The sequence below is a fragment of the Cavia porcellus genome, unplaced genomic scaffold, assembly GCF_034190915.1.
Source record: "Cavia porcellus strain 051 isolate PalLab524CR breed Dunkin Hartley unplaced genomic scaffold, mCavPor4.1 scaffold_28, whole genome shotgun sequence".
Classification (NCBI taxonomy): Eukaryota; Metazoa; Chordata; class Mammalia; order Rodentia; family Caviidae; genus Cavia; species Cavia porcellus.
This window is the reverse complement of record NW_026947511.1, coordinates 6077778-6093786: the sequence shown is the minus strand read 5'-3', so window position 1 is coordinate 6093786 and position 16009 is coordinate 6077778. Positions and strand designations below refer to the sequence as shown.

Genomic DNA, 16009 nt, shown 5'->3' with positions numbered 1-16009 from the left:
TGAGATGTCCATATATTTATGAACCTTTTATAAGGTTTGGGTGGGAGGTTAGTGAAGGTCAGGCCAGGAGATCTAATATTCATGTGTTCTGGCTGGAAGGAACTTCAGTGATTTTCTGAGTTTTTGTTACTTTATTTTCTACCTATGTTAGAATAGTGGAAGGAGAATTGGCCCCGGGATGTGGCCCCACTCAAGTGAGTGTGGGGGAATGGTCTGCCAACCCCCATTGTGCCGCCTGTATTAGAAGGACTGCATTGGCATTTGGACTCCAAATCATATGTGTTGTGGTCAGGCTGAAAATTTGTATTTGTTCATGTCTAGAGACTTTGCAGGAAACTGAAATGAAGGGCAGAGGTAGCAAAAATTTACAGGCACTTGAATGTTGAGGTGGCATGGCTACTGCTGGGGCTTTCAGCCAGCTTTGAGAATCAAGAGCAAACAGCCCAGCAGAATGATTTACAAAGTTTTGAGTTTGGCCAAAAAGGAAGCTCTGATAAAGTTGGGACCTGCAAACCTGAAGCAGAGGAGAACCTGGTTGCTGAAAAGATTAGCATTAAACAGGTAAGTATTGCTTTGGAACAGAACAATAGAAAAGATGGCCTGAAGGCTTCACACCCTTTTGCAGGCTCAAAATTACAAGAACCAAAGACCTGGCTTTGAGAAGAGCACTTCAGGGTCCCATGTTTCAGGTGACTGCAGCCTAGGGAATGAGATTTGATTCACCAGGATTCAGTTCACTCTGCTGAGGCATCTAGGCACTCAGAGGCCTCTGCCACTACCAGCGAGATGCAGACGCCCTCAGCTGCTGGTCCTGTTGGCGTCCGATGGTGTCGTCCATGCGGTGTTGGTTTTAGTGCGATCAAGGAGGCTTCCGCCTAGATTTCAGAAGGCCTGGCAGCCAGGCCATGTGCCCCTGAGAGGACAGTGTGTGAAGCTGTGAGTGTGGAAGTGGAAGTGCAGGGAAGACCCCAGGATCACTGGAAAAGCCAGGAAGGTGGAATGTCTCAGGAGAGCTGCAAGAAGTACACAAAGCTGGCTCAAGAGAAGAGCTTGAGGCACACTAATAGCAGGGCAAAGCCCCTGGGTTCACATCTCGCCACTGATTGCCCCTGTCTTGGACATAGGACTATGGGATTGAATGTTTGCTTGCTGAGTTTTAGTCTTGATTGGTCCTGTTCCTTTCTTTCCCCCTCTTTTTCTGCCTTTTAGAGTAGAAATGTTTATCTGTACCGCTGTACATTGGGAATGTTTAGCTTTCGTTTGTACAGGGCCTCAGAGCGGAGTTTGCCTTAAATCTCAAAGGAGACTTTGTATTTAGACTTTTCAGTTATACTGAAACTGTTAGGAATTCGGCAACATTTTTTTCTTCAAGTTTTATATATCAACATAACTCATTTTTTAAAAATTTTATTTGAAGGGGCTGGGGGTTTAGCTCAGCGGCATAAGCGCCTGCCTTGCAAGCAGGCAGTCGTGAGTTCGATCCCTGGTACCGATAAAAACGAAAAAGACAAAAAAAAAAAAAAAAAAAAAAATTTTATTTGAGGGTCTGGGGATTTAGCTCAGCGGCCTAAGCACCTGCCTTGCAAGCAGGCGGTCGTGAGTTCAATCCCCGGGTACCGATAAAAAAAAGAAAAAAAAATTTATTTGAAGAGAAAAGAAGCAAAACAGAAAAAAGGATAGAAATAATACAGAATTTCAAAAAATAAACACTAAGAAATCTCTAGTTGATAAATTACATGTTATCATCTTAGAAATAGTTGTTCAAGTTACAAAATCAAAGCATACGAAGTGAACATTCAGTGAGACTGCAAACAGTTCTCAACAATCCAACAAAAACCTAGTAATATGGTTATCTATCTTACACACTTAAACATACATGCAGTTATATCCTTTAGAGTACTTTCTTTTTCTCTCTTTTTTATAATACCATTTACACGTTTTGGGTTTTATTACTCCTACATTTCTTAATACTTTTTACACTAGAGACACAATGTGATATTTATAAATATGCTTCTTATTTATTTCACTTAGGATAGTCTCAGGTTGCATGCATTTACCTATGAAGGCCTCAAGATCATCTTTTTATAGCTAAGTAATATTCCATTGTATAAAAATACTGCATCTTTTTCATCCACTCTGCAGTTGATGGACATTTTGGTTGTTTCCAAGATTTAGCTATTACAAATTGTGCTGCTGTGAACATGGGTGCACATATATCACTGTGACATGACCTTTTCAGTTTTTCTGGGAGGGGAATAGCTGGATTGAATGGAACTTCCATTCCTTGTCTTCTGAGAAATTTCCATAGTGATTCCATAGTGGCTGCACTAGTCTACACTTTCACCAATAACGGAGCGGTGCCTCCCTCCCGCCTCACCAACATTTGTCATCAGTTGATTTCTTGATGGCAGCTATTCTTTCTGGAGTGAGATGAAATCTCAGTGCTGTTTTAATTTGCATTTCTCAAATGACCAGTGATGGTGAACATTTCTTCATGTATTTTTTTATTTTTAAAGAGGGTAAAATTAAACATAACAAAACAGATCATAAGATAACACTGTAAGAGACACAGATTTCAAAACAAGACGATCAGAGATCGATCTTCACATATTGTTTCTTGTTTTCTTCCAAATAGTAGTCCATATCTCCACATACAATGAATTCATACAAAACAAAATAGTGTAAAATTGATCAGAACAGGATGATGAAGGCATTTTAGGTCTTCAAGACCAGACAATGGGGGCTGGGGATTTAGCTCAGCGGCATAAGCACCTGCCTTGCAAGCAGGCAGTCGTGAGTTGGATCCCTGGTACCAATAAAAATGTAAAAGACCAAAAAAAAAAAGACCAGACAATGACGAAGTCAACAATGGCTACCATAATGTGTCTCATTCTCTTCAAACTAGTTGTTCATATTTTCATGTAGATTGAAATTAAACAAAACAGACTAAACTCACTGTGAACAAAGAATAATAATATAGCTGGATTTCACATCGTGACCCTATGGAATCAGCTCTGGGTACCTTAGTGTCTTTTTTTCTTCAGAGTAGCTGTTCATTTCATTGTGCATTGTATTACTGATCCTCATACTTTTTAGAAGTTCTACGCGTGCATGAGTCTCTACATGTATACCTATCCTTTCTGTATTAGAGGGAAAAACAGAACAAATGAAGACAAAACACAATAAATTCCTAGAAAAACATTGAGATGAATGAGACATATGAACAACAATAGCAAAGAGCCCAGAACACTAACAATACAGGCCTTCAAAACAAGGTGGTATGAGCATAACTATGGTTGTTATTTTACATAATAATCTTCAAGAGTTCCTCAGATCGCTATACAATAATCACAATTGTTCCAATCCTATAAATGTTAACTATTTTGTTCCAAGATCTTAGAGTGTGTAGCAAATCATCTTAGCTGTCCTGTGTGTTTATATAATTTTAGACATTTTTTCTTTTCCCTCCCTTTTTCTTTTTCCTCATTTTCCCTGAGATATTATTTTTTCTCCTTTAAGCAAATGCTTATCTTTGCATGTAATTATTGAGTTTTTTGTATCTTATGTACTCTTGCCATTTCTTATACTAGGGATGCTATATGGTATTTGCACATGTGAGTTTGATTATTTTCACTTACAAGGATGGTCTTGAGCTGCATCCATTTACTTATAAATTTCTCAGTGTGATCATTCTTTATAGCAGATTGTTAAAAATACCACATTTTAAAAATTCATTCCTCAAGGGGCTGGGGATTTAGCTCAGCAGCATAAGCACCTCCCTTGGAAGCAGGTGGTCGTGAGTTCGATCCCTGGTACCGATAAAAAGTTTTTAAAAAATTCATTCCTCGGTTGATGGGTATTTAGATTATTCCAAGATCTGGCTATTACAAATTGTGCTGCTATAAACATGGGTGCACATATATCACTGCGGTATGATGTTTTCAGTTCTTCTGGGAATATGCCCAGAAGTAGGATAGCTTGGTCAAATGGGATCTCCAATCTCAGCTTTTTGAGTAATCTCCAGACTGACCTCCATAGTGGTTGTACTAGTCTACACTCCCACCAACAGGGCAGAAGAATTCCTTTTTCCCAGCCTTGTTATTGGTAGTTTTCTTGATCCTGGCCATTCTTTCTGGAGTGAGATGGAATCTCAGTGCTATTTTAATTTGCATTTCTCTAATGACCAATGATGCTGAACATTTTTTCATGTATTTATTTGCTATTTGTATTTCTTCATCTGAGAACTGTGTATTCATCTCAGATGCCCATTTTTGGAATGGGTCTTTGAATTTTGGAGATCTGAATTTTTTAAATAATTTTTTATCTCTTCGAGATAGAAGTCCTTTGTCTGAGGGACCGTTCACTAAGATTTTTTCCCACTATCTGGGTTTTCTTTGGCTATGCTGGAGATTTCTTTGACATGGAAAAATTCTTTTACTAGGACGCGATCCCAGTTGATGATTCTGTGAAGTATTTTGCATGGGGTTTGATTCTTGTTCATGAATTTTCTACCTATCCCTATGTCTTCAGGATTTCTACCTACTTTTGTCTTCCAACAAATTTAGTGTTTCTGTTTTAATACTTAGATCTTTGATCCATTTAGACTTTAGTTTAGTACATGGTGATAGGCATGGTCTAGTTTTAGTTTTCGACCTATTGGAAAACCAATTTTTCTAGCACCATTTATTGAAAAGACTTACCTTTCTTCCAGTTGACGTGTTTGGCCCCCTTTATCAAAGATAAGGTGGCTGAGTGTTGATAGGATTGTCTTCAAAGGATAAAAGATGCTTCCAAAAGTTGAGGAGTATAAGACAAAAGAGGCCTTTATTCCGGGAACTCGGGGAGAGGAGACTGGCGCACTGGCCGCTGGAATCTGGCGCTCTCTCTCTCGGACACGTGGCGTGGGGGAATATAAACAGCCTAAGCTTAGGGCAGTGCCCTAAGGCCATTAGAGATGCACAGGTATTTCATTGGCACACGTTTTGGCGCCAGGGTTACAGGGATGGGGGTATAGGGTTACAGGCAAGTCTATAGGGGCGGGGGAGGCAGCGGCTGCGGCTTTTTCCTGGTTAAAGTGTCCGGTCTGGGCCAGCAACTCTTTCAAGTGTGTTTGTAGTTGTAGTTGTGTCTTCTAATCTATTCCATTGATCTTCAGGTCTGTTTTTATTCCAGTACCATGCTGATTTTATTACAGTAGCTTTGTAGTATAACATCAAGTAAGGGATTGTGATGCCTCCTGCCTTGCCTTTGTTGTTTAGAATAGCCTTTGCTATTCTAGGTCTCTCTGGTTCCAGATGAATTTTAGGAATGATTTCTCTAGATCTGTGAGGTATGCTAGAGGTATTTTGATTGTGACTGCATTAAATCTGTATAACAATTTTGGGAGAATGGCCATTTTCACAGCGTTTGTTCCTCCTATCCATGAACAAGGGATGTCTTTCCATTTTCTTAGATCCTCTTTGATTTCTTTTTCAGGGTATTATGATTTTCCCTGAATAGATCTTTTGTTTCTTTTGTTAGATTAATTCCTAAATTTCATTTTCTTGGGTGCTATTATGAAGGGTGTGGCTCCTCTTATTTCTCTCAGTGGTTTTGTTGTTAGTGTATAGGAATGCCAGTGATTTTTGAGTGTTGACTTTGTATCCAGCTACAATACTGAATTTATTTATTATACCTAGGAGCCTTTCAATGGAGTTTTGGGGATCTTCTATGTAGAGTATCATGTGATCTTCAAATAATGATAATTTAACTTCTTCTATTCCTATCCTTACTCCTTTTATTTTTCTCTCTTGTCTAATTACTTTAGCTAGTATTTCTAGCATTATATTGAATAGGAGTGGTGACAAGGGACATCCTTGTCTTGTTCCTGATTTTAGAGTAAAGGCTTTCAGTTTTTGGCCATTTAATATGATGCTGGCTGTTGGTTTGTCATATATGGCCTTTATCTTATTGAGGTAAGTACCATCTATTCCAATTTTCTGTAAGATTTTTATCATGAATGAGTGTTGGGCCTTATCAAAAGCTTTTTCTGCATCTATAGAAATGATCATGTGGTTCTTATTTTTGGCTCTGTTGATATGGTAGGTTGCATTTATTGATTTGCGTATGTTGAACCATTCCTGTATTCCTGGGCTGAATCCCACTTGGTCGTGGTGTATAATCTTGATGTTTTGCTGAATTCTATTTGCTCAAATTTTATTGAGAATTTTTACTTATATGTTCATTAGGGAGATTGGCCTGTTGTGCTCTTTTTTGGTTGGGTCTTTCTCAGGTTTTGGTATTAGAGTAATGTTTGCTTCCAGGCATGAGTTAGGGAGAATAGTTTCCCTTTCAATTTCATTGAAGAGTTTGAGGAGTGTTGAATTTCTTATAGAATTCTACAGTGAATCCATCTGGACCTGGGCTTTTCTTTGTTGGTAGGGATTTAATTACATTTTCATTTTCATTAATTGAAACTGGGTTATTCAGCAGTTTTACATCTTCTTGACTCAACTTTGGTACTTCATATGTTTCTAGGAATCTGTCCATTTCTTCTGTGTTATCAAGCCTATGAGAGTATGGTTTTCGAAATAGGTATTGATGATTTTCTATATTCACAGGGTCTGTAATGCTTTCACCCTTTTTATTCCTTATTGCATGAATTTGAGTTTGCTCTTTCCATTTTTTAATAAGCTTGGCTAGAGGCTTGTCAATTTTATTTATTCTTTCAAAGAACCAGCTTTTTGATTCCTTGATTCTTTGGATTGTTTTCTTAGTCTCTCTTGCATTGATTTGTGCTCTGACCATCATAATTTTCTCTCTTTTTTTGGCTTTGGGCTTGACTTGCTCTTCTTTTTCTAGATGTTTGAGGCATAGCATCAGGTTGTTTATTTATATTTATTCTGTTTTCCTGATGTGGGAGTTCACTGCAATATATTTCCTCTGAGGACTGCTTTCATTGTATCCCACAGGTTCCAGTGAGATGTATTTGTATTTTCATTTGCCTGCAAATATTGTTTAATTTTTTTTCTTTAATTTCCTCTGTGACCCACTGATTGCTCAGGAGTATATTATTCAATTTCCATGTGTTTGTGGGGTTTTTGCAGTTTCTTTTGTCATTATTTGCTAGTTTTATGATGCTATGATCCGATAACATGCATGGGATAATTTCAGTTCTTTTGCATTTACTTAAGCATGTTCTGTGGACTAGTATATGGTCTGTTTTAGAGAACGTTCCATGTGCTGCTAAGAAGAATATATATTCTGATTTTGTTGGATAGAATACTCTCTGTATATGTCTATCAAGTCCATTTGTTCTTAGGTGTGATTCAGTTCTGTTATTTCTTTGCTGATTTTCTGTCTAGTTGCTCTGTCCCTTCTTGTAAATGGCGTTGTAAGATCTCATGTTACAGGGGCTGGGGATTTAGCTCAGCAGCATAAGCACCTGCCTTGCAAGCAGGGGGTTGTGAGTTTGATCCCCAGTACCAATTTAAAAAAAAAATCTCATGTTACAATTGTGTTATTACTTAGTTGGTTTTTTATTTATGTTAATATTCTGTTCTTTGTCATTGAAGTATCTTATTTCTCCATCCATTTTGTATAGCTGGGTACTCCCAAATTTGGTGCATAAATATTTAAAATTGTTATGTCTTCCTCTTGAATTTTTCCCTTAACTAGTATGTAGTGGCCTTCTTTATTTCTTTGGCTCATTCTTGGTTTGAAGTTCACATTATCTGCAAACAGAACAGCTACCCTTGCTTTTTGGGGGGATCCTGTGCATGAAGTATTGTTTTCTATCCTTTGCCTTTGAGACTATGAGCTTCCTTTTGGGTTAGATGGGTTTCATGTATACAGCATATTGTTGGATGTTGTTTCTTGATCCATTCTGCCAGTCTATTTCTTTTAATTGGTGAATTGAGACCATTTACATTAATGGTTATAACTGTTATATATTGGTTTACTTTTGACACGTTATCTTTGTGCTGTTGATTTGTTACTTTTCTATTTTAATTGTTTGCCTTGCTTAGTGGTTTTTTCCTATATTTGTCTAGAATGTCTTTCACTATTCTTTGCAGGGTTCGTTTGGTGGTCATCAAGTTCTTCAGCTGTTCTTTTTCGTGGAAGTGTCTTATTTCTCTATTTTGAAAGAAAGTTTTTTGGGGTACATCATTCTGGGCTGGAAGTCATTTTCCTTTAGGATCTGAAATACTTCACTCCATGCTCTTTTTGACTTCATTGTTTGTGTTGAGAAGTCTGCTGTGATTTTGATAGGCTTTCCTTTTTGGGTGATCTGTCTCTTGTCTCTAGCAACTTTTAATATTCTGTTCTTATGTTGGATTTCTGCGATGGTGATTATGATATGTCTGGGTGTAGTTTTATTTTGGTTATGGTTATCTGAAGTTCTGTATGCTTCACTGATCTGTATGTCAGTTTCCATTCTCATGTTTGGGAAATTTTCAGCTATTCTGTAAATAGCCTCTTGATATCATTTGTGTTGTCACGTTTTCGTTTATACCTATCAATCTTATGTGGTTTTTCTTTGCACCATCTTACAGTTGTTGATTTGTTATTTCCTGGGTCCTTGTTATTTTTAAAAGATCTTTCCTATTCACTAGCTGCAATCTTGTCTTTGAGGTTTGAAATTCTATCTTTACTTTTGTTGAGGTGGTTTTGCTAACCTTCCATGGAATTTTTAAGTAGAGTATCATGTTATCTGCAAATAATTTAACTTCTTTTCATATTTTTATTGTTTTTATTTCTACTTCTTGTCTGATTCCTTTGGCTAATATTTCTAGAACTATATTGAATAAGAGTTGTGATATTGGACATCTTGTCTTGTTCCTGATTTTAGAGTGAAAGCTTTCAGTTTTTGTCCGTTTAGTACGATGTTGGCTGTTGGTTTGTCATAGATGGTTTTTATTAGATTGAGATAAAGACCATCTATTCCATTTTTTGTATGCTTTTTATCATGAATGCATGCTGTACTTTGTCAGAAGCTTTTCTGCATCTATTGAGATGACCATATGCGTTTTTGTCCTTGGCTCTGTTGATATGGCGTCTTTGAACTTAGTTCATGGCCCGGGCTGGCTTTGAACTCTGGGCAGTCCTCTTGCATGAGTTTCAGAGTGTGCAATTACAGGCATGTGCCACCAACCACAGTTTGACACCCAAAATTAAGGGGGGAAAGATTTATTTATTTGGCTTACATTTAGTATTAGCTGTAGTCCTTAGGTGGTTGATTGCAGGCATGGTAGCCTAGAGGGGCATTGCAGAGGAAAAACAGCAGATTGCAAATAGCAAGCAAATGACAAATGAGCAGCCTCTTCCTCTCTCTTATGTCTTACCCACACCCTTAATCCTAGAGCCTTTTATTCTAGCATGGTACCATAAATCAGCCCCAGGGTCACTCACTTTAGTTCCAGCCAACTCTGAAAAACTTTGCATAAGGCTTTGGGGCGGGGTACTGTAGACACAGGCCATAATGCATGCTAAGGGCTTTCACACTATGTCTAGCATTATAGTCCAGTTTTTATGTTGCAGGCATACAGTAGCTTTATCTTGACTGAAGTTTTAGTAAAGTGAATAAAGGAACAAAATAAAAGGTGTTGGATATGTCACCACATACCTTTAGTCCTAGCTACTCAGGAGGCTAAAGCCTGTAGATTTTAAATGCTTGACCAGCTTGGGCAACGTAGCAAGATCCTGTGTGGAAATAAAAAGGACTATGGATGTTGTAGCTCAGTGGTAGAGCACATGACACATGCAGCATCTTAGAAATGATAAAAGGTGATTTGATTGACATTGTTAAAAGTGGAAATTTTATTCTTGGTATAATCATCATAACAAACAAGTGTGAGTCTCCAAAGACATTTAGGTGGAATTTGACTATAAATAACAAAGCCAAAGTCTACTTGTAAAATCTAGCCAAAGTTTATTTTTGGTTGTTTTAATAGTCAACAAGAAAGTGAGTTTCTAGAGCTCCGTAATTTGTTTATAATAATTTACTGTGAAGCTGAGTGTCATGGCATACACCTGTAACAAGTACTCTGAGAGGCTAAGACAGGAAGATCCCACGTTAGACCCAGCCCGAGGAACTTATTGATTGAGTTGTCTCAAAACATAAGAAAAGGCTTGAAGTTGGCCATAATGGTGCGTGCCTGTAATCCTTGCACTCTGGGGGCTGAGACAGGAGGATTGCTCGGAATTCAGCAGCCTTAGATGTATACTGAGTTCAAGGCCAGCTTGAACCACGCACTGAGATCTTGTCATAAAAGCAAAACAAAACGAGGATTGAAGATGCAGCTCAGTGTGAAGCCTGTGGATTCAGCCCTCACTACTAATAAAAATGACTGTGAGATAGTTTTAGAAATGTATATGTATGTGTATTTAAATTTTTATTAGTGTATGTATGCAGTACATAATGATTACATTTATAATGGGAAATTGGTACATGTATATAGCACATCTTTAGCTCCCTCTTCCCATTTGAACATTTTCTTCTTGCTTCTCAGTATCTGTCATCCATTTTGGTCCTTATTTGTGCTTTTGCTTTTTCACATAGGAGGAACAGTACATTGCTTAAACTAGTGTTTCTGATTTATTTTGCTTAAGAGTATGGTCTCAAAGTGCACCCATTTACCTAGAAATGTCTCAAGATTATCCTTCTTTATGGCAGAGTAGTACTCTACTATAGATATAAAAAACCAGCACATCTGTAACCATTCATCAGTTGATGAACATTTGGATTGTTTCCAAGATTTAGCTCTTCCTAACTGAGCCATTATTAAACGTGGCTGTGCATACATCACTGTGGTACAACACTTTTTAACTCTTTTGAGAAGATTCCAAGAAGGGGAATAGCTGGGTCAAAAGAAACTTCTAGTTTTAATTTTTTGAGGAATTGCCATACTGATTTCCATATTGGTCGTATCAGTTGATACTCACACCAAGAGCTGAGAAAAGTTCCTTTTTCCCCACAGCCCTGCCAGCATTTTTTAAATTGATTTCTTGATGATAGCCATTCTTTCTGGAGAACGATGGAATCTCAGTGTTGTTTTAATTGCATTTCTTGAGTAACCAGTGATACTGAACATTTTTATATGTATTTGTTTGCTGTTTGTACTTTTTCATCCAAGAAATGTCTTATTTCAATTTTGGACCTGGCCTTTACGTTTGGGGAAGAGTCTGATTTTTCTTTATATGTTCTAGATATAATTGTTGAGGAATAACTTGCTAAAATTTTTTCCCTTACTGTGGGTTGCTTCTTAATATGATGAGATCACACTCACTGATTCTTTATAATATTTCTTGTGCAATCAGGGTTTTGTTCATAAAGTATTTGTCTACACCCGTGTCTTGAATTTTACCTATTTTCTTTTTCAGCTGATTGTGTTTCGTTTATTTGTTTGTTTGTTTTATTGAGATGGGGTCTTGCTGTGTAATTCAGTCTGGCCTTAAACTCACTATGTAACCCAGACTAGCCAGTGATTGCCCTGCCTGTCTCTTGAATACTGGAATTAGAGGTGTGTGCCACCACATCTGGTTTAGTATTTCTGTTTCAATATTTAGATTTTTGGCTTTTTTTTTTTGAACCAGGGATCGAACTCATGACCTTGTGCTTGCCAGACAGGCACTTGTGCCACTGAGCTATAGCCTCTGTCCAATATTTAGATTTTTGATCCATTTCAATTTTAGTTTAGTATGTGGTGAAAGATAAGGGTCTAGTTTTAATTTTTCGGATATGGAAAGCCAGTTTTCCCAGTGGCATTTTTTAGAGGCTATCTTTATTCCAGTAAAGGTGTATAGCCTCTGTCAAAGATAAGATAGCTAAGTGTATTTGGAATTGTTTCTGCATCTTCTGTTCCATTGATCCTTGGACCTAAATTTGGTTATTACATCTAGGACTCTTTTGGTGAAGTGTTTGAGGTCTTTTATGTAAAGTATCATGTCATCTGCAAATAATAATTTAAATTTTTCCTTTTCCATTCTTATTTCTTTGATTTCTTTCTCTTGTCTATTGCTCTGGTTGTTTCCAGAAGCATACTGAACAGAAGTGGTGATAGCATCTTTGTCTTCTTACTGATTTTTAGAGTGAAAGCTGTCAGTTTTGACCATGATGTTGGCTGTTGGTTTGTCACAGATGATTTTATCAAATGGAGATAAAGACTATCTAGTCCTATTTTCTTTAGTATTTTTTTAATCATGAATGGGTGTCAAATGCATTTTCTGCATCTATTGAGGTGATCATATGGTTTTTATCATTGGTTGATCATATTGATTCTGTTAATGTATATTATATTTATTTGTCTATATTGAACCATCCCTATATCCCTTGAATGAACTCAACTTGGTCATGGTATATAATCTTTTTTTTTTCCTTTTTATCAGTACTGGGGATCGAATTCATGACTGCCTGCTTCCAAGGCAGGTGTTATGCTGCTGAGCTAAATCCCCAGACCCGTGGTATATAATCTTAATGACTTGATGCATTTTGTTTGCCAGTATCTTACTGAGGATTTTTTACATCTGTGTTTGTTAAGGAGATTGGCCTGTAGTTTTCTTTTTTGGTTACATCCTTCTCTGGGTTTGGTATCTGGGTAATATTTGCATCCAGGAATGACTTTGGGAGTATTGCTTCCCTTTCAACTTCATTAAAGAATTTAACACGTAGTGGTATTAGATCCTCTCTAAATTCCTTATAGAATTCAGCAGTCAATCCATCAGGGTCTAGATTTTTTCATCATTGTTGTCGGTAGTTTTTAATTATAGTGGGCCCTTGACTTACAAGCTCAATTTGTTTGTGAAGGCTAGTTTTAACTCAAGTTGGTTGTCATTTGAGACTATTTTTCCCCATTAAAAATAAATGGAAATACCCATAATGCGCTGCAAACCTCCCAAACCACCCTTTAAACCTTTTCATAATAAAAAATGGGTTCTGTAATGTGCATAATTTACCAGAAAAACCAATAATTTTCCTAATGTGTTCACCAAAAAAGTTATAAAGTGTGCCTAGTTTACCAGAAACAATAGTTTCATGCTGTACTCACCATTCAGATTGACATCTTGGCTTGCAGGAGGGGATGATGAAATGGAAGGTGGTTATTGTTTGGAAGGAAAGTCCCCTTCCATAAAAAACATCAGGAATTGGGCTTTCTGGTGTTCTTTATATCCTTGGGAGAGTCTGTAGCCCACTAGAATCTGCTTCTGGCTCATTAGATCTCAACATTTTCAGAACTAAAAACTGTTCTGTAAAATGACAACATTGTCATTCTGTAAGTGAGAACAACAGTTGGCTTTTTGTCTGCTCTCCAATTGTTTGTTTTTAGGATTTTCTTTATTTCAGAAGGAAAACTTAAGAAGTTTTTAGTATTAGGTACAAGGAGCTCAACTGAGGGCCATAGGAATTCTCCAGCCAGTTCTTCCAAATCTCATGGGTGAGCAGGAGATTGTCCATGATGAGGACAGCCTTGAATGGTAATTCTTTGTCTTCTAGATGTTTCTGAGCAGTAAGACAGAAAGCCTTCCTGATCCACTCAAGAATAAGTACTGGTGTTACTCAGACTTTTGTGTTAAATCACCACATGACCCCTATCCTATTCTTCATGACTTTCTGTTTTCTGACCATTCTAGGAGTCTCAGTGATGAACTAAGAGACCACTACCCCCATTGACACGTAACAGTAAGGCTAGCCTAGCCTTTGTAGGCTTGTGGCCTGACCTTTTCTTCTTTTCTTGGGCAATGTATATTCTCCTGAGCATTTTCTTCCAGAAAAGGCATTTTATCACAGATGAAAACTGAAAATTTATTTATTTATGTATTTTTTGGTAGTACTCGGGAGTGACCTCAGGGCCTTGTTCATGCAAGGCAAGCACTCTACCACTGAGGGTCATCTCTAGCCCCTCACAGTTGAAAACTTGAGAGAAAAAGGTATTTCTCTGTGTCATTGTCTTCAGGTGGTGTGTGTAGTTTTCAGCAGCTGTTTTATCAGTGTGTTTCTAGTAGTGTCTCTTTCAGAACTTACCTTTTCTGTTTCTGCTAGATAAAATGAGGTCGACAGGACCCAGATCAGTGGTGGATGATCTCAGCACACTTGCAGGAGGATTAGGGCGGGGTGCTGAGTCTGTTGTGGGGTTTGGGTCTGAGTTACTCAGCCTACAACACACTGAGTATCTCTTGGCAGCCTAACCTTGGCTTTCTGACCTCAGATGCCTCCCAAGTTTGTGCCTTACTCAGTCACGGGGGCCCTGAGAGGAAGCCAACCCTCACTCTTCAGTCCTGGTTTCGGCTGAATGCTCCCTAAAATAGTGTCTGGCTAAGCAGACACTTGGACTAGAGTCCCTCTCCAGCAGCTGTGGCTCATAGCATCTACTGTTCTGTTCCACTGGTGTGTTTATCCATGGAGGCCTGTGTGCTCTCCTGCCACGGTGGCTTCTAGATTCTCCGACCTGTATCTGTCATGCTGTGAGCTGGGGGTCAGGGAGAAAGTGCAGTTTATGCCTCCTTTTTTTGAATTAATGTCTGTCTCTTCTCATTCCCTGTTGGCTCCAGTTCTCCCTCGAACTCTTGCTATGTCTCTTGGCTCTACCTGCCTCAGTTTCTTCCTCAAGTTGTTATTTCCAGTGGCGATTCTGAGTCTCACAGGCTAACACCCACTACTTGTTTATTGCTCCACCATCTTCCTATAAGCCCTCTGAAAAATACATTTAAAATACCATTTAATTCTTTGCAGCATATTAGAAATATTTTATTTTGTGTTAAAGTCTGTAAAAGTACTAAGTGGATAGAGCAGTTGTAAATCTATTATATGTATTTGAATTTGTTGAATTATATAAGTGGTAACTGATAATTGGACTTGTTCAATTATAGAACAGAAAATTCTGCGATTGTGGAATTAAGAGAGTAAAAGGCAGGGGTAACTTACTAAGCTTATTTGTTTTTTCTATTTTGGTTTTATTTTTTTTCTTTAGAGACAAGGTCAAATTATGTATTCCAGGCTGACTTTGAACTTAACATGTAGCCCAGACTGGCCGTGAACTTGTGGATCCTTTGCCTCAGTTTCCCCAGAACTGGAATTACAGGCATGTGCTACCATGCCCTGCTAAAATTAAAGTTTTGTGTTCCTGCTGTTTTCTGTGGTAGTAGTGTTGGGGTAGGCTGGGTATATTTTACTGTTTAGGTTTTTTACTGGAAAAATCAGAAAATGAAAAAGTACTGATAAGAATTGTCCTGGCTGGAGATGTGACGTCAGGGTAGAATGTGTGCCTAGCATCCTTGGTGGGTTGGGTTTGATCCCCTGCACTGCCCCAGCCCATCCAGTTTGGAATCTTACACTTAAATGTTTGAAGAAAGATAGGCAAATGTCGAAATATATTTTGTTGAAAAATAGAATGTATTCAGCAGTTGAACAAAGTCTTAATTTAGAAGAAGCATCATGTTTTAAGTCTCTTTTGCCTTTCTTCCTTAGGGCCTTACTGAGGACGGTCTGGATCTGCTGGCGTTCAGCTCTGCAGCTGACCTGGAGCTGCTGGGCTTGGAGAAGCTGAAGTGTGCGCTGCAGGCCCTGGGCCTGAAGTGTGGAGGCACGCTGCAGGAGCGCGCAGCCAGGCTCTTTTCCGTCAGGGGACTGGCCAGGGAGCAGATGAAGCCAGTGCTATTTGCCAAGCCTGTAAAAGGGAAGAAGAAATGAATTCTGTATAGATTCTTACTTGTAACCTGTCTCATATGGACTCATGACCAGTATTACCATTAATATTAAAGGCTCATATTTAATAACCCAATTCTAGCTGTCTTCTTTGTCATTTCTAGAATTGATACGTGAAACCACAGGGCCTAAAGTCTTTGTAGGAAGCTTTTTGAGCATTGTTTTAAATATAGGGCTACTCAGAATTTATATGTTGTTACCTTGAGACAGAGTCTTACTATGTAGTACAGGCTGACCTTGAACTTGCTGTGTTCCCCAGTCTGGTACCTTTTTTTTCCTTTAATTTTAAAGAGAATAAAACCAAACAAAATAAAATAAAGCTAATCAGAA

At 38.1% G+C, this 16009-nt stretch overlaps 1 protein-coding gene across 1 annotated transcript in view; it reads left to right on the top strand.

Moving 5' to 3' along the window:
- The window catches only part of Sde2 (SDE2 telomere maintenance homolog), a 35792-nt gene extending 20037 nt beyond the window's left edge, over positions 1–15755 (top strand). The window contains exon 7 of the mRNA XM_003462367.5: positions 15443–15755. Within this exon, the coding sequence (XP_003462415.2) occupies positions 15443–15664 (222 nt within the window). The 3' untranslated portion in view covers positions 15665–15755. The remainder of the gene's footprint in view (positions 1–15442) is intronic.
- The last annotated feature ends 254 nt before the right edge of the window (positions 15756–16009 follow it).